The sequence below is a fragment of the Gossypium raimondii genome, chromosome 13, assembly GCF_025698545.1.
Source record: "Gossypium raimondii isolate GPD5lz chromosome 13, ASM2569854v1, whole genome shotgun sequence".
Taxonomy (NCBI): domain Eukaryota; kingdom Viridiplantae; phylum Streptophyta; class Magnoliopsida; order Malvales; family Malvaceae; genus Gossypium; species Gossypium raimondii.
In genome coordinates, this window is record NC_068577.1 from 53,491,105 (window position 1) to 53,514,922 (window position 23,818).

General features: G+C 30.9%; 2 protein-coding genes across 2 annotated transcripts; both read left to right on the forward strand.

Annotated features, from left to right (window-relative positions):
* Positions 1–15,825: 15,825 nt before the first annotated feature.
* On the forward strand, positions 15,826–20,061 carry LOC105783496 (uncharacterized protein At2g24330). The gene is made up of 6 exons (XM_012608998.2): positions 15,826–15,992; positions 16,099–16,366; positions 16,643–16,787; positions 18,379–18,488; positions 18,991–19,411; positions 19,552–20,061. Exons 2-6 carry the CDS (start codon positions 16,112–16,114, stop codon positions 19,812–19,814), a joined length of 1,194 nt encoding a protein of 397 aa, XP_012464452.1. The 5' UTR covers positions 15,826–15,992; positions 16,099–16,111; the 3' UTR covers positions 19,815–20,061.
* An 895-nt stretch (positions 20,062–20,956) lies between these two features.
* On the forward strand, positions 20,957–23,383 carry LOC105781089 (uncharacterized). The gene is made up of 3 exons (XM_012605669.2): positions 20,957–22,158; positions 22,241–22,511; positions 22,938–23,383. Exons 1-3 carry the CDS (start codon positions 21,241–21,243, stop codon positions 23,075–23,077), a joined length of 1,329 nt encoding a protein of 442 aa, XP_012461123.1. The 5' UTR covers positions 20,957–21,240; the 3' UTR covers positions 23,078–23,383.
* Positions 23,384–23,818: the final 435 nt, after the last annotated feature.

Consider the following 23,818-nt stretch of genomic DNA (forward strand, 5'->3'; position numbering starts at 1 on the left):
ATGAACAAAATACATTTTTAATAATTAACAGATCATTTTGTATCTGTAGGATTCATTATTACCATAATTCACTACCTTTATCTTTTCATAGATTGATAGGAACAGAACTTTTACCAGTCTAATTCACTAAATTATCACTTCACGGTTTAACAGAAAGTATTATCAGAATCCTTTACTAGTCCTCTCACTGTGTAATAATAATTTTTCATCAAAACCTGCTTAGCATAACTTTTTATTTTATTATTATCTTTTATTATTCAACAAAGGCCGAATCTAGACTTAACAAAATGCATATGATGTATGAAAACAGTACAATAATACATCAAAATGCAATAACAAAACAAAGTAGCACCGGAGTGCTATGTCAGAAAAAGATCGCAATGACATGCGTAATAAAAACAAAGAGCGCGCTAGGTGCTTCCTTAATGGCATGTCATCTATATCTTAATAGTTCTCATTGGCTGCCTCAATTGCCAGCGCGTAGACACCGGGGTTGAGAAATCAACACTAACACAATCAAATAATAAAATGGTATCTACAATGTATCAAGTTAATTGTAATATTTGTAATGTTTAACGAAATACTCGAGTATTCCAAGGATCGAACCCAAATGAGTCAGTGATTAAGTGATCCCTAATTAATAACATGCAATTAAAGGATTCTAATTAACTACTCACTAAGCATTATATTATGACATGTTATAATTTGAAGTTAATTACACTAATTTGCTTTCTAACACTAAGGAAGACTAAATCGTAAAGCAGACAAAACTATAAATTTACCAAATTACTAAAAAATGGTGGTTGGTCAACTTCCATGTTGCTAGATAATTTTCGAATTAGAGAATTAAATCACTTAAACTCCTAAAGTGGCTCAATTTTACCTTTCAGCCTCAAATTTACCAAGTTAGACAAATTAGTTCAACTTATCTCTCGACCTCACCCAGCTAACCCGAGTCTATTAAATTGGTGCCCAATAAGATCTCTTTTCGGTCTTACTCATCTTAATTTTCCCTTAGGGACGTCGATCCTAAGTTTAAAGTTTATTCAATTTAGCCTAATTTTTGCAATTTAGTCTCTGACTTAAAAATTCGCTAAACAACATTTCCATCAACCAATCTCCCAAGATTTAGCTACTTAAGCACGCAATCACCCAACATTCAAAAAAAGGGGCATTAACTTAGTCTAAAAGAAAGTTGATAAAAACCCAAGTTTTCTTGCAAAAGCTTGAAGAACGAAATAATGGCAACAAGAAAGATAAATAAAAACACCAAAGATGAATTTTTTGACAGATGAAACATAAAAAAGCTAACTGGTATTGAACTAAAGGATTAAAGTGAAATTACAAGGGAGTTTGAAGTGCTAAACAAGTAAATAAATCCTAGCTACAATGGTAACTAACTTAACTAACAACTAAAATGCTAAGAAATACCAAAGAAAAGCATAAACTAAAAACCCTAGAATTATGGAGAAGAAAACTACTCTAAACCTAAGCTAAGAAGATGAAAGAAAACCTAAACTAAAAACTCTCCTTTTTTTCTTAGCCAAAACTGGCTTTTAACATCTTATTACAACCCAAATTTTGTGCTTAAAGCCCCTTAGCGTTTATTTTTTATTGGTGTTGAAGTTGGACAAGGACTACCATTGCAATCAATTTTTGTCTCGTCTCGTTAGTGGTATCGTGATACCCTCGCCAGTCTTGAAATGGGGGGTCCTTCGATGTTTGGGTATCTCGATACCACTGTAGATGGTGTAATAGCCCAGTTTTAGTTAAATCGGAGCAGTGATTTTGGAACCACAAATCTGAGGTTAGAAAATTATTTTAATATTATTTTTGGTATTTACAGCATGTGATTATATATGTGTGAAAGTTTCGTAAAGAAATTTTACCCTTTGAATGCTTAATTCGGTAAAAAGGACTAAATCGCGTAAAGCGTAAAAGTTGTGTTCTATAAGCTAAAGGTGTCTAATAGCTATAGAACATTAAATTAAAGGTCCTTAAGTGGAAAATAGGTCATTTTTGAGTTAGTGGATGATAGTGGAGTGGCATTTGGTGTAATTACCAATGTTTTTAATGATAAAATAGTAAATAAGTAAATTAATGATAAAATAAATAAAACCAAAGCTAAAATTTTGTCCATCTTTTCTTCCTTGGCCGAATATTGAAGAAGAAAGACACCATTGATGAACACTTAGGGCTCGACACACACATAGTTTGATTAAGGTACAGCTTGATCACGATTTTTGATAATTTTTACGTTTTTTAGATCGTTGCTTCGTGTTCTAGCTAGCCCATGCCCTAATTTTTGAATTTGGTTGATGAATTTGTGAGTTTCCATTGATGATAGCTTGATGTTTTTGAATGTTGATGATGGAAAATGAATAATTGTTGATAGATTAATATGTTTTGCAAAAGTGATTTTTGACAAAAATGTCAAATAGGGATTAAATTGTGAAATATACAAATTAAGTGGTTGAAATGTTAAATAAATGAAATTTTTGGGCTTCTAGGGGTGCTATAGTAATTCAGTTAAGCTTGGGTTATATTGAATTGTGTGAATTTTGTGTATTTGTGAAATAGGGACTAAATTGAATAAATGTGAAACTTTAGGGGCTAAAGTGAAAAATGTCCAAATAAGTGTTTTTGGATGAAATTGAATGAATAGGTGATTAAATTATTTAAATTTGAATTCATATAGATCAAGAAAGAAAGAAACCAGATTTAGATTGGGGGAAATCGAAAGTTGACTAGTAGTTGATCCGATCCGTTCGTTTTCGTACGAGATAAGTTCATAAGTAAATAAATGTTTTTGAACTCAAATGTATATGTTTTATATATTTTCGAATTGATTTGAGCATTGGATGACTGGTTTCGTGCATGAATTGATTTAATTACGAAGTCGAAAGCTCCGAATGAATCTTAGGAAATGTATAGGATACTGATGTCATGATATTAGGACTTTCGAGGTGTGATTTCGTGTAAGACCATGTCTAGGACATTGGCATCGAAGTGAGAAAACATGTAAAACCATGCCTGGGACATTGACATCGTATATGATTCGTATAAGACCCTGCCTGGGACAGTGGCATCGATATGCGTTAACATGTAAGACCATATCCGGGATATGGTATTGTACGAGCTTTATATGATTTTCGTGTGTTCTTAACAATTCCGAATGTGAATTTGAGCTAGATGGTTCAGGTATGTGTGAAGTTTATATTTTCATGAAATAATAAGGTTAGTACTTAATGTGATAATATGAATTTATATGAGATAGTTAAATGTATATGTGTTTGTGCTTTATTTAAATTTGACCTTGTTGAATTAAATTATAAATATCATTGAGATGATTTACTTTCTTATGGCTTACTAAGCTTCCAAAGCTTACTTTGTGCATCCTTCCATTGTATTATAGATATATATAAAGCTAGCTCGAGCTCGGGGATCGTCAAGGATTATCGTCACACTATCAATAGCCATTTTGGTATTTTGAAAGCTTTATATTATGACATATGGCATGTATAGACTATGGCAAATTTTGAATTGTATATAAGTTGTCATGCGAAATGGCTTGTTAGAGATACTAATTTTTATGTATATTCGGTCATGTTGTAAGCTTATTTGGGAAGTATGTTTCGAGGTATATATGTATGATAATGTTTGGTTATAAGATTCGACTTGAGTAATGATTTAGTTGGTGGAAGTGTTTTGTTATAATGTAATATGATTCGATGTATGTTAGTTGGTTCGAAATTTGAATAGTAGAATGGTTATGCTTGGGTTAAATTTCAGTGTATGAATTGTATTGTGAAATTGGTTTGCACGGAAAAGAAGTATGGTTTGTATATGAGACATGATTAGTAGACATGAATTGTGATAAATGACTATGTTAGACTGTGTTGTGTTAGGTAATGCCTCGTAACCCTAATTCGCTGACGAATACGGGTTAGGGGTGTTATAGATGGCCTCAATCCTCTTCATTTTAGCACTGTCCAAGCTACAATGACTTTTAAGCCTCGATATCGTGATACCCCATTCTAGGTGATGTTTTCGTTCAAGTCCGAGCCACCGTTGACTCCCTACAATACTCAATCAATTGTTAGGGGCCCTATGGCGCATTTGGCCAATTCGGGTCTCAAAAGTAGCATAAAATATTTAATACACTTATTAATACGAAGAACTAAAACTATGTAAAAATACAGAAAATACATTCAAATTGCTTGAGAATAAGCTCGCTAAGTCTAATGGGGAGCCTAATTTGACATATCAAATTACAACATATCACTCAACTTGGCTACTTTGGGAAATTAAGACGGAAATCACTTCATTTTCACATTTAGGAACAAAATTTGCATATTTTGAATTTATTTCAAATTAGTCATTATTGTAACAACTCAATAAACAGAACTACCAACTTTCATTGACACCTGAAACATAATTCATTAACTTATAAAAATTTCATATTCACTAATAAAATTTACCATAGCTTCCCACGTGCCACTTTTTCCTATTTCTCAATTTAGTCATTTTTCTTTTCATAATTCTTTCATTTCACCAAAATAATTCACATAATAAATATAATTTAATAATTATTTCTATCATTCACTATTATTTGTAATTCAATCTCGTTTCACTTCTCATACATATACCGTTTCATCGCACTTTCTTACACATTCTATTTATCCATATAATATTTCACAATTTAGCTACAATTTTACTCTTTTCAATTTAATCATTATATTTCCACAACTTAAAAAACAATTATAATTTGAATTACAATAATCACTTATTTTTGTATTCTCAACTACATTATTCACTTATCAAATATTTTCTTGTAAAATTTCATAACCTTTCAATTTAGTCCATTTTTGTCATAAAAGTTTAATATTCACTAATTAATCATATTAAATCAAATGTCTTTCTTGCTACACTTTAATCACATAATTTATCTCAATATATTGTTTCACATATCAATTTTTTTATGTATTTTACTTTTATTATTTCATTCACATATTTTCTCAAGTTTGACAATTTAGTCATTGTCATCATAAAATTCCATAAATTTCCACAATTTCACTTTTACAATACTTTATGCATATTTCATCATCTCATAACACATTTATTAAACTTTTATCACAATTTCCTTATTCACGTATTAAATTGTTTTATACTTTATTTTACTAATTTACCACAAAACTTCACCAAGTTTACATTTTAATCCTTAAATAACAAAAGAATTCATGGGTACTTACATTTTCAAACTCAAATCACTTGTTCTTCCTTTTTCCTCATCACTTGATTCAGTTTCTCAATCTCCTTCTTCAATAGCATATAAAAACAAACTTTCCATGGGTAATCTTCACATTGACATATTTTCTATACTTTTCTAACAATATTAAACTTGAAAACAATATGAAACCTTAACATACAGTGTAAAGCAATTCACATTTAATTCATAACAAAAATTTATTCATTCAATGAATTCTATTGTAAATGCAAACACATAGTAATGCATAATAAAAAATCTGTAACATCCCGATTTAGGGCCTAGTCGGAACAGTGGTTTCGGGACCACAAATCCAATGAGAAAAAATTTATTTTTACTATATTTTTATGGCCTACAATTTCACAGAAAGATTCCGTGAAAAATTCGTTCAAAAATTTTGACTTTTGGGCACTCAATTTAGTCAAAATGACTAAATTGTAAAAAGTGCAAAAGTTGATTTTTATATGTTAAAGGTATTTAATTGTTATGGAACTATAAATAGGGGTCCTCACATGGTAATTAGACCACTAGTTAGTGATGGACAAAAATTGACATGAGATAAGTGAAATAGGATTTTTTTAAGTAAGGGCATTTTAGTTATTTAAGTAAATAAATAGAATTAAAAGGGAAAAAGATGTAAAAATTGTATTCATCATCCTTTCTTGCTGCCAAAACTTGAAGGAAGCCATAGATAGGGTTTCTTCACTTTCTCAAGCTCATAGTGAGTGATTCCAAGCCCCGTTTTTAATGTTCTTTACGTTTTTAGAATCCCGGTAGCTTAATTTAGCTTATTTTAGAAATAATTTAACCTAGGGTTCATATTTGGAAAAATACCCATAGGTGAAATATGTTTATTTTGATGTTTTATGGTATAATATGAAGCTAGGAATTATGTTAAACAACTTTTGCTAGTCGATTTTAAGTGAAAACGAGTATATTGGCATAATCGGCAAAAATACCTAATGTTCATAAGTAAGTGTTAGAGTAAGAATTTGATGGTGTCATAGAAGGGAAAAATTTTCAGCATGTTATAAAACATTTGAATAAGAGATGAAGTTTAATTTCCGAGCTTTGGGGAAAAAGTGTAAATATGAAAAAGTTTAGGGGCAAAACTGTAATTTTGCCAAAATTGAGTCAAGCACTGTTTTGATGAATATGAGTATTAAATAAGCTAAATTTGCTATTATATATCAAGAAGAACAAAATCCGGAGCTAGACCGGGGAAAGAAAAAGATTGAGGACTAAAGTGTTAGATTTGATCACATTTTTGTACCGAGGTAAGTTTACGGTAAATAAATACAATATTTCAATAATTATTATTAATGCTGCTATTTTCCAGCAATTATGTATTTATTTCATGAAATTATTTAATGTTGACTTAAGTATGAGATGACAAAGAATCAGTGATAAAAGCCCCGTTGAAACATTAGGAGTGTATTGGATACAAATGTCATGACATTTGGGTAAAAAGATCTCATGTAAGACCATGTTTGGGACATGGCATTGGCATCATTGAGGTTATGAGAGGTCCCATGTAACACCATGTCTGGGATATGGCGTTGGCACCGAGATGAGAGGTCCCCCGTAAGACCATGTCTGGGACATGACAAGGGCACCGATATGAGAACTCTCATGTAAGACCATATCTGGGATATGGCATTGGCAGTACAAGAAACATCCCATGTAAGACCATGTCTGGGACATGGCTCTGGTATGTTATCATCAGAAAAGAGACCCAAGTATCCTTATTATTCCAATGTGGCTCAACGGGCTAGAAAACAGATTATGTTCTATGGAAGTTCAAGTAAAAGTATAATTAGCAACTTCGGGTGAGTTATAAGAGTTAAGAATATGTTATGATATCAGTGAGAACCAATATTTCAGCAAGAGAAGAGTAAGTTGTAATCTTAAGCTATTTAAATAGGTAAGTAAATAAACAAGCAAATGAGAGTAAGTAAAGAGGAAACTTAAGAACATGATACTTGCATATCATTATTCGTGTTAAATGTTGTTATTTATTTACTTGTAAACTTACTAAGATTTATGCTTACTTCTTTTATTTTTTTTCTTTCATATAGTATTATCAAGCATAGTCGGGATCTTGAAGACGTCGGAGAGCGTTCACACTATTAACCACCACAACTTGGTATTTTAAGACGATAAATGTTTCGAGCTATGGCATGTATAGGGACTTAGTCATTTCAATTGTATATTCTTAAATTATGACCAAAAGATGATATGTAAATATTTGTTGATGAATAGTTATTAAAATGGCCAAGTATGAAGGTGTTTGTTGTTATAAATGTCTAGGTGATAAATTATGCATAAAAATCATGAAAAGGTAAAAATTTGTAGTGAATCAGTTTTGAGACAGCAGTAGTGACGTGATTTTGAAAAATCACCAAGGATAGTATAAAATGAATTAGAGAGTTAATGATATATAGAATTAAAGCTTATTGAGTCTATTTTCATAGAAAAATAACAGTGTAGACAAAGGAATTATGTATTCTGAGATATTTGCATTTTAGTTAGACAAGGTCAAATTGGTGTTCGGAATCCCCTATTCTGACATTGGAAAATCATTAAAAATTTTACAAAAATAGTTATGAGTATGTATAGATTTATTATTTAGTCTATTTTCTGTAGAAATAAGTGAGAACACCATATGAAGTCTGTAAAATAAGATAATTAAATTTTAGTGACGAGAGGTCAGGACAGTCGATCAGTGAAACAAGTGAGACTTTAACTAATAAACTGTACTAATTGGCTAAACTAAAAATTCTGAAAAATTTATGGGAAAATATATATGAGTCTAGTTTCAGGGAAAATTTACATATCTAAATTTCGAGTTTCGTAGCTCGAGTTATAATTAAATTAGTAACTACTGTGCAGGTGGACAACTTTGTTGTGAATAGTGAAATTAATTTCAAAAGTAAAATTTTAAATGCCCCGAACTTTTAAGTTAAGTCAAGTAATGCCTCATGCTCGACTCCGACAACGGTCTTGAGTAAGGGGTGTTGCAAAATTGAACTCGTTTGAGCTTACGAGAGTTATTAAGTTGACCCGAGCATGAAGTAGGATCAAACTACAAGCTTTTCAAAGTATGAGCATTGGTATCCATACCTAGGTCAAGTATCGATACCACCTTTTGCTTCGATGTTCTAAAATCAAGTTAAAATTCACAAGTAACGATACTAGGAATAAGGTACTGATAACTCGTATTAGAATGTATCAACACCAAATTAAGTGTCAATACCATTTTGGCATTCTGCCATTTTCAAAAAATTTCACTCAAGTAAATTTGTACCGATACATTTATAAAGTATCAGTCATTGGGAATAAGTATCAATACTATATATTGGTATCGATACTAAATTGACATTTTGTTGTTTTTAAAATCCCGTTCATTTGGTAAAGTACCGATACTTCAACCTATAGTATCGATACTTCTTGCTAGAAGGTCAAAAGTATCACATTTTAGTATATTTTCGTGCTCAAAACTAACCAAAAACCAATAAGTACTCAAGATATACAAATCATTTACACAATCAATTCAAACCATTTCTCAATACATAGTTCTTATATAACTTACATGACATTCAATTTACAACAATCATACTTTTACCTAAACAATTCATACCAAGTGCATTATACCCCTACTCAATACATGACAGTTTTACTTATCAACCAAATATACAATTGACTATTCACAAAGTCAATCAAGCCATTGAACATCACTTAGGTACATTGCCAAACCTATTAACCTATTAAACCATCAATTACTCAAACATTTGATACCATTCATCTTCATAATCTAATTCAACCATCCCATTTCAACATTGTTTTTCATATGTTTCAACTATAGTTTAGCACGTTGCCAACAATACACATTCATGTAGACAATATGTACCATCCAAGCTCCAAAATCACCAACATTCAAAGTACACATAAACATAATATTGCCTATCTATATGCCACATAACCAAATCGAGAACGATTAAAATACTACCGAGTTAGAAGCTAGATAAATGATCTCCGAGGAGATCCGATCGACGTGTTCCTCAAAATGACCACTACAGAAAATAAAAAATGAACAGAGTAAGCATTTCAAATGCTTAGTAAGTTTATAGGTTTTAAAACCGTAAAGTCACCTTAATTTACAATTAACATAACAAATTAGATAACTACAAACTTTCTTATTTTCACATATCACAACAATAAGGTGAGATTATCAATTATGAATCTTATAACATTTCAATCTATACGATACAGTTCAATTCAGTGTCATTCTATCAGAATCATCAAACATATACATCATTACATCATTCTAATTATATATATTCATTTCCAATCATTACACATTCTTCCATTTTGTTATTCCTTTTGTTTTATTAACTGTAATCCCGATGAACCATAATGAACAAATACAGATATTGGGTAACTACACCACACCAAATTACTCATCTGAGTTGTAACTACATCACACTAGTTCACAAGAGTGCAAGGCCCATAGGAAAATATATCATATATCATATCATCCCTCCACCACACCAGGGTTTCCACAGATATATATATCGCAACAAATGCAAGATTCCAACATAATCAGTGAATTCTCTGTACATTAGTAAACTCTATAACATCTCTTTTACATATCTTGTACAATGCAAAAAATAACCCTATTGGCATGCCAATTGTATTCTATCCTTTCTTACGTTCATCTGAGCACATTTAACGCATCAGATCCATTCTTTACAATTCAGTCCCTTTTTCACTTTTTTGTACTAATTTGCATACAATTCAATGTATACTCCCACTATATAAATTTGTACTTCAAACGCATACATTGCATTTACATATATAATAACTATACCATATGAACTTCCTACAAAAAACTACTAACGATTTGAATTATAGGGACTATTCAACAAATTTCCTTTTCCTCGATTAACTTTCAGTTGATTCAAATATTAATCTATACGATAATTCATTCCAATTTATTAGTTTAAATTACCTTATAACATATTATTCTATGCATATGACATTTTAATTTCATGTTTCATAAATTCCTAAAGTTTCACATTTTATTCAATTTAGTCCATAAACCAAAACAATCATAACTTTCACATTTGAGCTTTGTTTTACAACTGATTTCAATTACATCCTTTTGTGACTCTCTAAAATTCATTAAAATAGAAATTTCACACTACTATTACACTTTTTACACTTTAGTCCTTTTTTACAAAACAACAATTTCACTTTTCAAATTAGTCATTTTTCATCTATACACTTGAAATCTAACCATTTAACATAAAAATTCACAAAAACAACAATAGAAACTTTTAAAAACTTTAATATTTTTTAAAACTAACACATGAGTTTGCTAAATCGAGCTTCAGCGATCACAAAAATATAAAATTTATGAAAAACTAGCTTGAACACACTTACCATACAAGGGCCAAACTTTGAAAGTTTTTGAAGCTTTTATCCTTCTTCAATGGAGGAAAATTCAGTGGAGAATATGGGAGTGAAGTTATTCTCTTTCTTTCCACTTTAGTTTTCTTTTATTAATGTTTGAAGTTCAATAAATTGACTTTAATTTTTAACAAACAATTATGTTCTAACCGTCCATGCTATTACATTATGGCCTAATTTCCATTTTAAACTTTGAAAATTTTCTATTTAAGCCTTTTAACTAGTAAAAATCAACAACGATTAACTTTTACATTTTTTATGATTTAGTCCTTGTATCTTAATTACTAACCGGTTAATAAAATTACTGAATCAAAATTCAATATAACATTATAATATACTTGTAAATATTAAATAATAATATTTATGGACTCGATCATTAACTTGGTTCCCAAAACCACCATTTTCGATACCACTAACAAACACATATTCTCTTGGAATCAAGCTTTAGCTTGATTTTATCTCTCTTCCAACTTTTATTTTCTTGAATCTAAATTGATATTCTTACTCTTTATAGTCTCCTTATTATTTTTCTCTCTTGGTGGTTATGAAAATTCCTTTGATTTCTAGGTGAAAATAATTAAATTTGATAGAAAATACCAAATTGCAAATAAAGCAAAACTTTCTTTTCTTCGAGAATGGTGGACATAAGCTTGAAAAAGATGAGAAATTTCCATCAGCTTTTCTTTTTATTTTCTTAACTATTAATTAAATAATAAAATATCTTATATTAAAATAATAATAAAATAATCTTAACCAATAAAAATCTAACACCAAATTCATGAGAATTATCTTATTTGAGAAATGACTACTTTCCCTTCAACATTCACTACAATTCATTCATTGAATTGTTACTTAATTTGATAAAATTACGATTTAGTCCTTCATATTTCTTCACTATTCAATTTGGTACATGCACACCAATTTCATATAATAAGAAATTGGGTTATTTTCACTTTTGGTCCTCAATTTTCTCCTATTTATGCTTCAACCCTCAAATTTTGAATAAATGTACTTGAACCTTGAAACTTTTTATATTTTTACGATTTAGTCCTTACTTTAATTTAGTGTACCACAACATACTTCTCGATTCAACTTTTTTTTTTTTATACTCTTCAACCTTCTCATTTATCACTTTCGTTTCCTTATTTTATTTTATCGAAACACCAATTATACACAATCTTGATTTATTACTGTTTTTAAAGTCTAAAAATTTTAAGTGTCTTTCAAGCATGTCCACCGAGAGATGAAATGGCAAAGTTGCTGCATGGAGATGATTTTGAACTGCATCGGTTTAACTCTCTTGTTCCTCAACTGATCAACGTTTTTGAAAAACCAATATATATTTCAATTATTTGATTTTTTTTTATTTTTAAATAAATTCATTAGAATGAAATGTTGTTGTTTAAGCGTGAGTAGTTTCTAAAAATGTTTAGGATCACTCATAGTAATTCTATTATTTATAATTTTTTCTACTCATAATTTACTTTAAAAATATTGCTAAAATAATAAAATCTATTTTGTAGGACACAATTTTAAGATTATATTCCAAATCCTTGCGACCTCTCCACTGCGATTATCATCCTCTTCGATTCCGAGTTTAGCATTGTTTTTGAGAAGTGTTGTAGAAAAATATTTTTAAGAAGTAATTTTGAAAAATTTAGTTTAAGATATATGTGTTCAATATTGAAAAATAAAATATCTATTTTAGACATGGTGTTATAAAATAACAAATATGTATTTAAATAATGTTCAAATTAGTTAATATTATGATATTTTAGAAAGAATGTAAAAAATATTTTATTATAAATTGTTGTTAATATTTTAATATATGAAATATAAATTTTAAATATTCTAAAGTAATTAATATTAATTATTTATAAAATTTAATTGAATATATAAACTATATTTTAAATGTTAAAATATAACAAATAAAAATAAAATATATAATATATATTTTACCTTTGGATTTAAAAATATTTTTGACTCCAAAAGTTATTTATTTAGGGCTAGTTTAGAAATATTCTCAAAAGACCCTTTTGAGAATGCTTCAGAAAAAAAAAAACTCTTGGATCAATTTTTGGCTTAAGAATTACTTTTCTCTCAAAAGCAGCTTGTTATTTTAAAAGTTTTTTTTCTTTTTTAATTCCATAGTCTCAGTCTTAATTCTTGAATATGTTGATGTATTCTTTTTTTTTTTTGGGGGACAAAATGGGTATCATAGCAGTAAAGATTTATCCACCAAACACATAAGCTAGGAGATAGGTAAAAGAAAAAAAAAAGTTAAATTGCTCTAAAAAAATACAAGGACTGACTAAATAAATTGACCTAAAAATTTTGTTTAATATGATAATTTAACGTGACATGTCACTTACCGTTATAATGTTAATGATTTTTAACGGTTTAGTGATCAAAATGTTATAAATTGATAACGTCGGTGATCATTTCATAACAAATTAAAGTTTAGTGATTAAAACACAATTTTAACCATACATAAAGTGACTATTATGTAGTTTGCCCAAATTTATATAAAGTAACATTTTGAATATAATTATGTTAAAGAAAAACAAAAAAAAATCTAAAAGCCCTTAAAAAATTCGATTGAATCATTAGGAAAAATATGCACCCAATTAAGTCTTCTCAACGAAAAAATAACAATTAGACTATTTCATTAACAAAAATCATTAGTTGACTAATTTAGCTATTAATAACATTAACATGATTAACACGTGTCATGTCATGTGGACGAGTTATTGACGTCCATATTAGCGTATATTTAAAAAGAAAAATACTAATAAAACAATCACAAATGGAATAAAAATTTTAAATAATTGAATAGAAAATATTAGGGTTAAATCTTAAAATTCTTAAATTTTTTATCTTTTAATAACTATTTTATATCTTTTACCATTTTTAATGATTTTAAATTATCATTTATAATATTCAAATTTTACATTCAAAATGAGCTTAAACAAATAGTTGTCCACATTCAAAATTATTCTGGATGTGTAAGATAGAAAATTCTTTATAATTTTTAGGATTTTTATAAATTTGTTTATAACTTTAAAAAAATATATTTTTTAAACATATGTTGACATGGCATGCCACATAGGCAATTTGTCCATGTGACATGCCACGTGTCAACTCCATCAACCCATCAACGATTATTTTGTCATTCGAAATCAATTGGCCGTATTTTTTTCCAAGACTTTGCTTTTTAGAGTAGAGAAAAAAATTAGAAATATAAAAAATTGAAGGGGTGAAAAAATAGAAATATGAAAACTATAATTTTTCTTCCATTAAGTGTGCTTTGTATGAAATATGAAAAATAAAATAAAATAAAATAAAAAGTATTTTTCTTTACCTCCTTTGTTTGGTAAAATTGAAAACGAAAGAAAATAAAATAAAATATTTGAATAATATATAATTATAAACTAGTATACACTTTTCTTTCATTTTCTCCTATTTTTTTCAAGGTGTGCTTGATCAATGGAAATGTGGGGGGACGGGAGGATGGAGTGAAAATAAAATAAAATTTAAGAGTGTTTGGTAAGTAAAAAAAGTAATATTAAATTATATTAAACACAGAGGCTATTCTGGGGGTTGGCATGGGCTCCGGCCCCTTTAAAATAAAAGATTGTCATTTAGACCCTTTAAAAATTTTAAATTTTTTTAAAATTTTAAATTAGTAAAGGTAAAATTACACTTACACCCCCTTAAAATTATAAAAATTAAATTTAATTCTTTAAAAATTATAAAGATATAGACTATAAAAAATTAAAATTTCATTCATCCCTAAAAATTTATTCTGTCTTCGCCTCTAATTAAACATTTATTAAATTTAACACGTTTTTATTTATTAAAATTTTAACTTTCAAAATTCTCATATGCACAAGCTTTTAAATATTGAGCTTTGACATGCATGCATAAGATTATGACCCAATTGCTAGTTATAATTAATTTCTCTCATTATTATACCAATAAAAATATTTTTTATTTATTATACTTGTTACAATTTAATTTTTTATTTTAATGGAAAAAGAGAGAGATTATAATAGTTTTCTTATTCAAAAATAATAATTTGTGAGAAAACATGTCATAGTTAACATTTTGAAGTCAAATTTTGTACACTTTGACCTCAATTATTTTAAATAATTTAATTAATTAAATATTTCCTTATATCTATAACGGATTTAAAAAAAAGGTCAATTTTAATGTGAAAATGTCCTAAAGTTTTTCTTTTTTTGTCAAAGTAGGTATCTAAAGTTTGATTTTGTTACCATTTTAAATACCAACAGTTTAACTCTTGTTAAAAAACCTCTGAACTAATTAAATTATGACACATGTAATTTTTAATTAAATAAAATATTTAAAATTAAAATTAAGTAAAAATTAAAGAAATAAAAAAACAAAAATTAATGGCAAAGAATATGATAATTTATTTTAATATCGAAAATGTGGGTTTATTTTAATGGAAGAAATTTGTTTATAAAGAAGAAGATGGAGATGAAGATGGAAGGAGAAAGATTGAAGGATGATATTGTTATTTCAATTTTAAATATTTTTATTTAATTAAAATACCACATGTTATATTTTAATTGGTTTAGAGGTTTTTTTACCGAGAGTTAACAATTGGTAAAACTGCTTATTTTGACCCCAAAAGAACTTTAGATATCTAAATAGAAAGAGTTGCATGGTTTGAATACCTATTTTTCATATAAATCTTCTAGAAATTGAATATTTTTACTTTTGAGATTTTAAAATTAAAATTTAATTATTAATTTTGTTAATTTTTTGTTAAATTTATTAGCATGACATTTTGAAATTAAAAAATACTCGAGATAGTCATATAATAATATTTTTTGTGATAAACCTAAATTTAATAGAATTTTTTAATAACGATCATAATTCGACTTGTATTTTTAAAATAAAAAATAACATTAAATGAAACTTTTTATTTTTTAAAAAAGAGGACTTAATTAAAAAAGAACAGAGAAACTGATTTCTAAATGCATGTAAAGGATAGGGGCTTAGAATACATTTTAGCCATATTATTTTATAGCACTTTGTAGAAAAGGAATAAAAAGAATAAGAGATTAATTGGGAGCGAAGAAAAGAAGAATTAGGAGGAAGAAGAGGAAGAAAAGATCAGATCTGCAATTTTTATTTTCAACTATTGTAGATTTATACTTATATATATTTCTCTCATAATAATAAAGGAAAATACTACCAAAGGGAAGGAGAGGAGAATTTCCAGGTATCTCTTCCTACTTGAATTTAAAATGAAATGAATTTCCAGGTTTTTCGTACAATGAAGTAACATTATTTCTTTGTGTATGATCGATTGATTTGTGTTTGAAAAGGCGACAGCGAGCGATGGTGGAGGACAAAGGCGTTTCCGACGGTGAAAGCAAAGAATCGAGTCCGCCGCCGCCGGTAGTCAAGAAGAAAGGCAAGGGAGTCCTCTCCCGTATTTGGCATGCAATTATTGGTAGTAGCGGGGACAATTTCGAAAAGAGGCTTGAACATATTACCAAGGAAGAGAAGGCTGTTGTCGCGCGAATTAAAAGAAGATCCCAGGCTTGGAGGACAATAATTAGGCATCTCATTGTATTTTCTGTCGTTTTGGAGGTATCCACTATTTCATCTTTTTTGTCTCTATGTCAGTCTGCAACTCATTACTCAACTTTATTATTCTATTTAATTTGACATGTATGTACTATCTATCTTTTATTCCGAAAAGCTCGTGAAAGGTATCATTAGTGATTTGGTTCTCTGTCAGAAGTGCTGCCCAAATGGCCTTTTCTTATTTATTTAACTTTAGGGGGAAAAAAGAGATGGAAATTGTGAAACTTCTTGTAATATCTGTCTTCCTTTTCAAAGAACTCTCTTCTTGTCAATTTACAGGTTATTGCAGTTGCTTATGCCATTATGATGACAAGATCCGAGGATTTAGATTGGAAGATGAGGGCATTTAGGGTTTCCCCGATGTTCCTTTTGCCTGTTATTTCTTCCGTTGTTTATTCTGCAGTTGTAAAAATCACAAGGATGTGTAAGTAACTTAATATCTTATGATGTTAAATGGTAGTAGGTGTTGGATATTTACAACTGGGGTGAACCCACATAATAGGGTTAGTGACCTTGCACCTATACCCAAATTAGAAAAATACAAGGATTCCTCTCTTCCCACCTAAAGGAAATGAAAGGGTATAGACACTTCAAACTTGCTGATTTGCTGCATATCATGGCTGATATGATATTGTGAATTAAGGTTTTGTTGGTTAGATAGATTATAACATTGGCAATAATACTGTGTAGGGTATTGTGCATGGATATATACCTAGCCTGGAGAAGTTCTAACCTTCTCTTATTGGAAATATCCCTATGACTTCTCTTACTGGAAAGTTTGCTATATATTTTGCTGTTCTCATGCTTTACACTTGCATGCTGGAAATGGCTTTAATTTTTTGTTATACATATTATAACTTATTTCTTTTATCTATTAGATTTGTGTCATGTTAATTGATGCATGAGGTTTGCCTTTGGAGGTTTTAACTTCTTTAAAAGTGGTTAGAGAGGTATATATGATAGGAGTTAAAAACCTTAAGGTTGTTAGTACAAAGTGTGTTCCTAAACTGGATGTGTTGGTTCAACTATATATATAATTTGAGAAAATTAAAGTTGAGAATTACAGGATTGATCTGATAGGCAATTTGAAACTGTAAGACAATATGTTTATTGAGTATTGAACATTAACATCATTTACAGTCTTGAGCAATTAGTTTGAATGCCCCTAATGTTTAAAATTCTACCTTTCTGAGCTGAAAACTTAAATGGGGATTTAAATTGTGATCAACATCATTTTCAGTCTTTAACAATTAGTCTGAATGCCCTTAATATTTAAAATTCTACCTTTTTGAGCTGACAACTCAATTGGAGATTTAAAGTGCAATCAAGATTGCATTGTTGGTCACATTGCATTTATCTTGATTGAGTCTGTAGCGCATCTATCATGGTCTTTACGGTTACTACAGTTGAAATTCCCCCCTCCCCCTCCAAATTTACGCAACTTATTGTAAAACATAGCAATTATAGTTATAAGAATAGAAACTCTTTAAATCTTAGTGCAATTCCAAGTTAGGGAATGCTCTCTCTGATTTAAACGCTAATGATGACTATTAATCCTAGCCGCTACTGTAAATGTTTGATAATTAATAATAACTAAGACAAATAATAAAATAACACAATAGTAAAATAGCATGATGTAGCAGCTCTTGTGTCACTAATATTTCATTTGATCCAGAATCCTTATAGTGCATTTCCATGTTAGGCAAACCTCTCTTTGATTGAAGCGCAAAGAGTTCTTAATTCTGTTACTGAGCTTGTCATTTTAGGCAAAGCTGTCTCTGATTGACAACATATGTAGCGTTCCATAGTTATTTTATATTTCATCTTTTACTTATTTCTTTACGTAGGGTTGTATTATTTGAAAGAAGTTTGTACCCTGGAAGTTGAACTGTGCAGATGATAACATACTAAACCGTACTATGATGATATATCAATATTTTGATCTAACAAGTTTATACTATTTGTGGTTTCTTAAACTGTGTGTAATCTTGTTAATTTGTGATTTTATCTTATAGGTGACCAGAGGGACCAGAAAACTCTAGAAAATCTTCGTGCTGAAAGGCGAGCAAAAATTGATGAACTTAAGGAGAAGACAAATTATTACATTACACAACAGCTTATTCAGGTAATTTAGAAAACTAGTAATTGGTTTCCTAAAATGTCTTTTTAAGCCCTCTGGCTGAATTCTACCTGAACTTTCTTCTTCTATTACTGCCATGAAATAGAAGGCATTAGGTAAAACCTCCCTGGTACATATTGTTGCAAAAAGTATTTCCTAGTGTAAGCCACCTTTTGGATTGTTAGAAGAAGAGCTATTTGACTAGGTTGAAGGTATTTTTTAGAGCCTTATTTTGAATAATTGTGGAAAGAAACTGTTATTGGCATTGCTTGCAGAATCACTTTGGGATAATTATTGCTTATATAAGGTATTCTGCTTTGCATGATCGTTTTGAAAAAGTTGTCACTAAAGTAAAATGTAAGCAAAAGCCTGGTTTGAAAATGAAGACAATGGACAAATTTTAGGTTTCTAGTTTTTGTTTATTTGCTCATGAGCTAGATCATTGAGTAATTTTTTGAATGCATGATATTATTTACAAATTAAACTTATTTAAAGTACTCTGATGCAGAGATATGATCCTGATCCAGCAGCAAAGGCTGCTGCTGCAACTATCCTTGCATCTAAGTTGGGTGCAGATTCAGGTTTTAAATTCTATCTTGAAGATGAATCTAAGCTTGATGTCCTAGGGGGGAGGAGCAACGATGTTGAGATAGTGCCTTCAAGTGGACTTCGAAAAAGAAAGCACAGTAGATCCAATAGTACGGGAAGCACTCCATTGGTGCATTCTAATGAAGGATCACCACCTCATCCTGTAGGGAATGAGGGTCCTCAAGCTTCTGAGCATGACCGACTGGTTGTTGATCATTACCATCCACAGGGACCTTCCGTACAGGATGGGGGATGGCTTGCTCGAATTGCTGCCTTGCTTGTGGGGGAAGATCCAACACAATCATATGCACTTATATGTGGCAATTGCCACAGGCACAACGGTTAGTGGCATTAGTTTTGCAGTTATATCTTCAAATCCTGATTTGACACAATTTCACACACGTACACTGTGGATATCTGGTGTTTTCTTTCATAGGAATATTAAGCTTCAAACTGTATTTCCTTTGGGGGTTTTGTTCAGGACTTGCTAGGAAGGAGGATTTCCCATATATAACTTATTACTGCCCGCACTGCCAAGCCCTGAATAAGCCAAAACAACCGGAAGAGCATGTTTCTAGATCTAGCCCCATCATGGACCCCTTGCATTCAGGAGTTGGCGATGCAGTAAAAAGTTCAAGTGGTAGCATGGCTGAGGATATACTCAGGAGCTCCAGCCCTGTGATATCTGTATCTGAGATTGAGAAAGTGACGGAAAAAGTAGAGTCAATTGGTGTGGTTGGATAAAATGCACTCTTACATGGAGCAATGAAATCGATTATGGTGTTCTATAAAGATCTCATATGTTGCCTGTAGGTAAACTATAGGAACGCTTGAGCTCTGGATTTTTGCAGCAGTTTTGATTCTTGTTGGTTGCTTTGACTAAACATTCAGATGTCTTACTAGGAACTTATGATTATACACACATTGATATAGAAGATAGATATAATTGTTACATTTTACTCTTACAATATGATTAGTTGCATTCCAGGAATCTTTCCTTTTATTTGATAAAAACAAATCATTTGAGAATATGGATAGACCAAAATCTTTAGTAGGAAATAAATACATTTTCTCTTTGTAGTCTTGTTGAGAATAGGTAATTTGGGTGTTCGAACCAATATCCTTAACTCTAAACAAGCAAAGTTTATATTATATTTTAAGAGGAAGGAAAGAGGTATCATAGATATCTACTCTAATCAACATACCAATACTTAAAGCTCACATACATACGAGTTAATAAACTAAATAGTGTATTATTTTATTGATGGAAGGTGTACGTTTTCTTTTATAATTGGAATATTGGAGGAAATGGTTAGATTTAAACTCTTGCCATTTAAGTAATCTCGGATAATAATAATATCTTGAAAATGCATTGCAATTGAATTGTGGTTATTTTATCAATTATATTAATATTTAATAGAAAAATTGGATGAAATTTATAAATAATAAATTAATTTATGTATCAATTTTTTTAATAAAAAACATAAAATCCAATATAACACAAAGTAGAAATTACTCCATAGTATACAGCAAAACAGTGTACAGAGGAAATGAATGAATGAAATGTAGACAACTTTGATGACAAGTGGATGCACTGATAGCACACAAAATGAAATTGTGGGAAGCAATCACACCACCTGGTGTGGTCTTCATTTTCCTTCCGGAAATCACCCCTCCCTACCTTTTCCTTTTTTTTTCTTTCACGTGCAATCAATGTCAGCCTTGCCATTGGCCTCTCTACTGCAGCTGCTGCCGCCATCCTACACCTTTTCATTTCTACTATTATTTTCTTTCCCATTGGTCCACTATATCAACTTCTTTTATTAACACAAACATCTTCAGGTATAGCTTCAAATAACTCTCAAACTCACGGGCCAAATTTTGCTCATTGCTGCGATAAGATGCCACTGCCAATATATAGGTTTTTGTATTGCCATCGCAAACCATCCTTCCTATAGTTTTCCCTTTTTGGCCAAAACTATCCTTCCTACTTAATTAATGCTGTTAAACAAGTTGCTTTCTTCATAACCAAAAAAGCTTCCTTCCATCACAGGCTCCTTGACCTTGAGCTTGAGGTTGAGCTTCACCCTGCCATCAACCCTTCATTTCACACAATTAATACATATATATCTATAGTATAATTAATTTCCCTATGTGTAATTAAAAGCAAATGAAAACAAATGATATCATGAACGGCTGCAAGTCCGATTTCGACCACGGCGACGACACCGACTATTTTAATGAACCTTTGCTACTCCGACCATCATATGCTAGATCAACGTCCTTGCTTTGCGACGAGCTACGCAGCTTCAGAATAAGCCTCCGTTGGTGTGCACTAGATCACTCTTCCAGCACAGGCAAATTCGTTTCCTATCTCACCTTCATCCTCCTCGCCGTTTTCGTCCCCATCATAAGCTCCCTTCCCGTTTGGTTCCAAGACCTGTCCATCGCATTTCCTACTGAAACCACCGCCTTCAATCTCCTGGTTCAATTCCCCGAATCAGCCTTAGCTTTCTTGGGGTTTTTCACACTGTCCTGTTTCTTCAGAAGATACGGGTTGAGGCAGCTCTTGTTCCTCGACGCCTTACAGCAAGATACGACGTTCGTAAGACGTGGATATACGAGGGAGCTGGACAAGGCGTTTCGTTACCTGGCGTGCATACTCTTACCCTCTTTCTTCGTTGAAGTTGTTCATAAGATCATCTTCTTCTCCACCGTAAAGATATCGTTGCCTTATGTTAGCTCCGGGTTCCCATTGAACTCCATCGCGTTTGTGTTGGTGTTGGGGTCGTGGGTTTATAGGACCGGCGTGTTCCTCCTAGTCTGCGTGCTGTTTCGGTTGACTTGTGAGCTACAGATACTGAGATTCCAAGGTCTCCACAAGATGTTCGAAGGGTGTGGGTCTGATGGTGGCGATATATTTCAAGAGCATGTTAGGATCAGGAAACAGTTGGCCATCACCAGCCATAGGTATCGTTTCTTCATTATTGCCTCCTTAATCGTCATCACTGCTAGCCAGTTCGCAGCTTTGTTGATGGTTTTGGCTTCAAAATCAGATAAAAATTTCTTCAATTCTGGTGATCTACTGGTAAGCACCTTAACTTGCACTATTCTTGGAAATTTTATATAATTTTTCACTGATGAATTAATACTGTGTGTGGGTGATGAAGGTTTGTTCAACGGTTCAGCTGAGTGGCTTCTTCTTGTGCTTGTTGGGTGCGGCAAGAATCACACATAGAGCCCAAGGAATGGCAGCCGTAGCTAGTAGATGGCATATGAGTATGACATGCGCGATGGCCGGAGTAGAGCAAGGGAAACAAGAAGACGACGGCTTCCTACCCGTATCTACGTGCAATGAAACTGATTCCGATGACTCATCCGATATGTTCATCAGCTTTTCCGCACAACATCCATCCAACTTTCAAACAAGACAAGCGTTAGGTCAGTTTTTATCTATACCTAGTTTCATGGAGATATATATATATATAGGGTTAATTTCGCCAAAAGTACCCAAATTCTCTTCCCAAATTTAAATTCATCTCTTAAGTTTAAAACATTCTAATTAAATCTTCAAAGTAGATCTGTATCATATCAATCAAGTCCTTTCATCAATTTAGCCATTAATTTAGGTATTAAATGCCAGTTTGGACTACCGTGGAGCACTTTTAAAACTTGTAAATTAAACTATAAACACATTTATACCTACTATATTCATAAATTGAATCTAAAGTATTAAAAAGTAAACAATGTCAATACATTTAGGACTTGTTTATACCGTAAATATGCATGTGTTTACAATTTAATCACGTGTTTACATGGAATATTATGTTATTACTTGCTAGTATTGTTGGATTTGTATGCATGCAGTGTCGTATTTGCAACATAACAACAAGGGGATAACGCTGTTTGGATATGCACTGGATCGAGGATTGCTTCACACTCTCTTTGCATTTGAGTTCTCTTTGGTGATGTGGATTCTCAGTAAGGTTGTTGTTTTGAACGACTGATAACCCTAAATTTAAAATAAAATTAAGGACTGAGCTGAAATTTTGTTATATTATGTTTAATAGTGGGGTTCATCAGTTTTACATGTGTGTACTAAACAAGTTTCAATTATTTCCGTCTTCACCCAAAGCTGAAAAGTGAAATTGCAAGGAAATTAAACAACCCATTCACCTTTTGCTTGCATGCATTATTCAATTCTTGTGGATGGAAGAGAAAATTTTGGGAATTTTGAGATTTTAAATTTAAAATTCATGAGTTTGATTGTTTTAATGAATTGCCATGTAATGAAATTCTCGTATATTTTGATTGTTGCTACTTGTATATATATCTAAAAGTTTCTAAGTTGATATAATGCTTAGTGTTACCCATAATCCATCCCAACCCTTAAATAGGAGGATAACGCGTTTCAGCAAGCTCGAATGCACATCCTCCTGTACTGGTAACAATAATATTCAATTGACTTGCTACTTGTATAGTTTGTTACAAGCACTTCGACTTTTTTTACATGAACTAATAGTAAAGTAGTTTGTTAGGATCGTCTCGATTAAGCAACAAACAAATAAAAATAGTAGAAGAAATTGAGAAGTTGAACACACAAATTTAACGTGAAAAAATTCCTCCAAAGAGGATAAAAAACTACGGGTAAAGATAATTTTACTATAATGGCAAAAGAACGAAGAGTACAAAAAGATGGAGATAAAAAATTAAACCCTGAAAACTCAAAAATAAAGAACCCTCAAAAC

Excerpts from the sequence above, each read along its gene's own strand:
- LOC105781089 (XM_012605669.2), top strand. The coding sequence starts at position 21,241 with ATGAAAACAAATGATATCATGAACGGCTGCAAGTCCGATTTCGACCAC. Across the intron at positions 22,159-22,240 it reads TCAATTCTGGTGATCTACTG|GTTTGTTCAACGGTTCAGCT; the intron begins GTAAGCACCTTA and ends TGGGTGATGAAG. Across the intron at positions 22,512-22,937 it reads TCAAACAAGACAAGCGTTAG|TGTCGTATTTGCAACATAAC; the intron begins GTCAGTTTTTAT and ends GTATGCATGCAG.
- LOC105783496 (XM_012608998.2), top strand. The coding sequence starts at position 16,112 with ATGGTGGAGGACAAAGGCGTTTCCGACGGTGAAAGCAAAGAATCGAGT. Across the intron at positions 16,367-16,642 it reads TATTTTCTGTCGTTTTGGAG|GTTATTGCAGTTGCTTATGC; the intron begins GTATCCACTATT and ends GTCAATTTACAG. Across the intron at positions 18,489-18,990 it reads TTACACAACAGCTTATTCAG|AGATATGATCCTGATCCAGC; the intron begins GTAATTTAGAAA and ends ACTCTGATGCAG.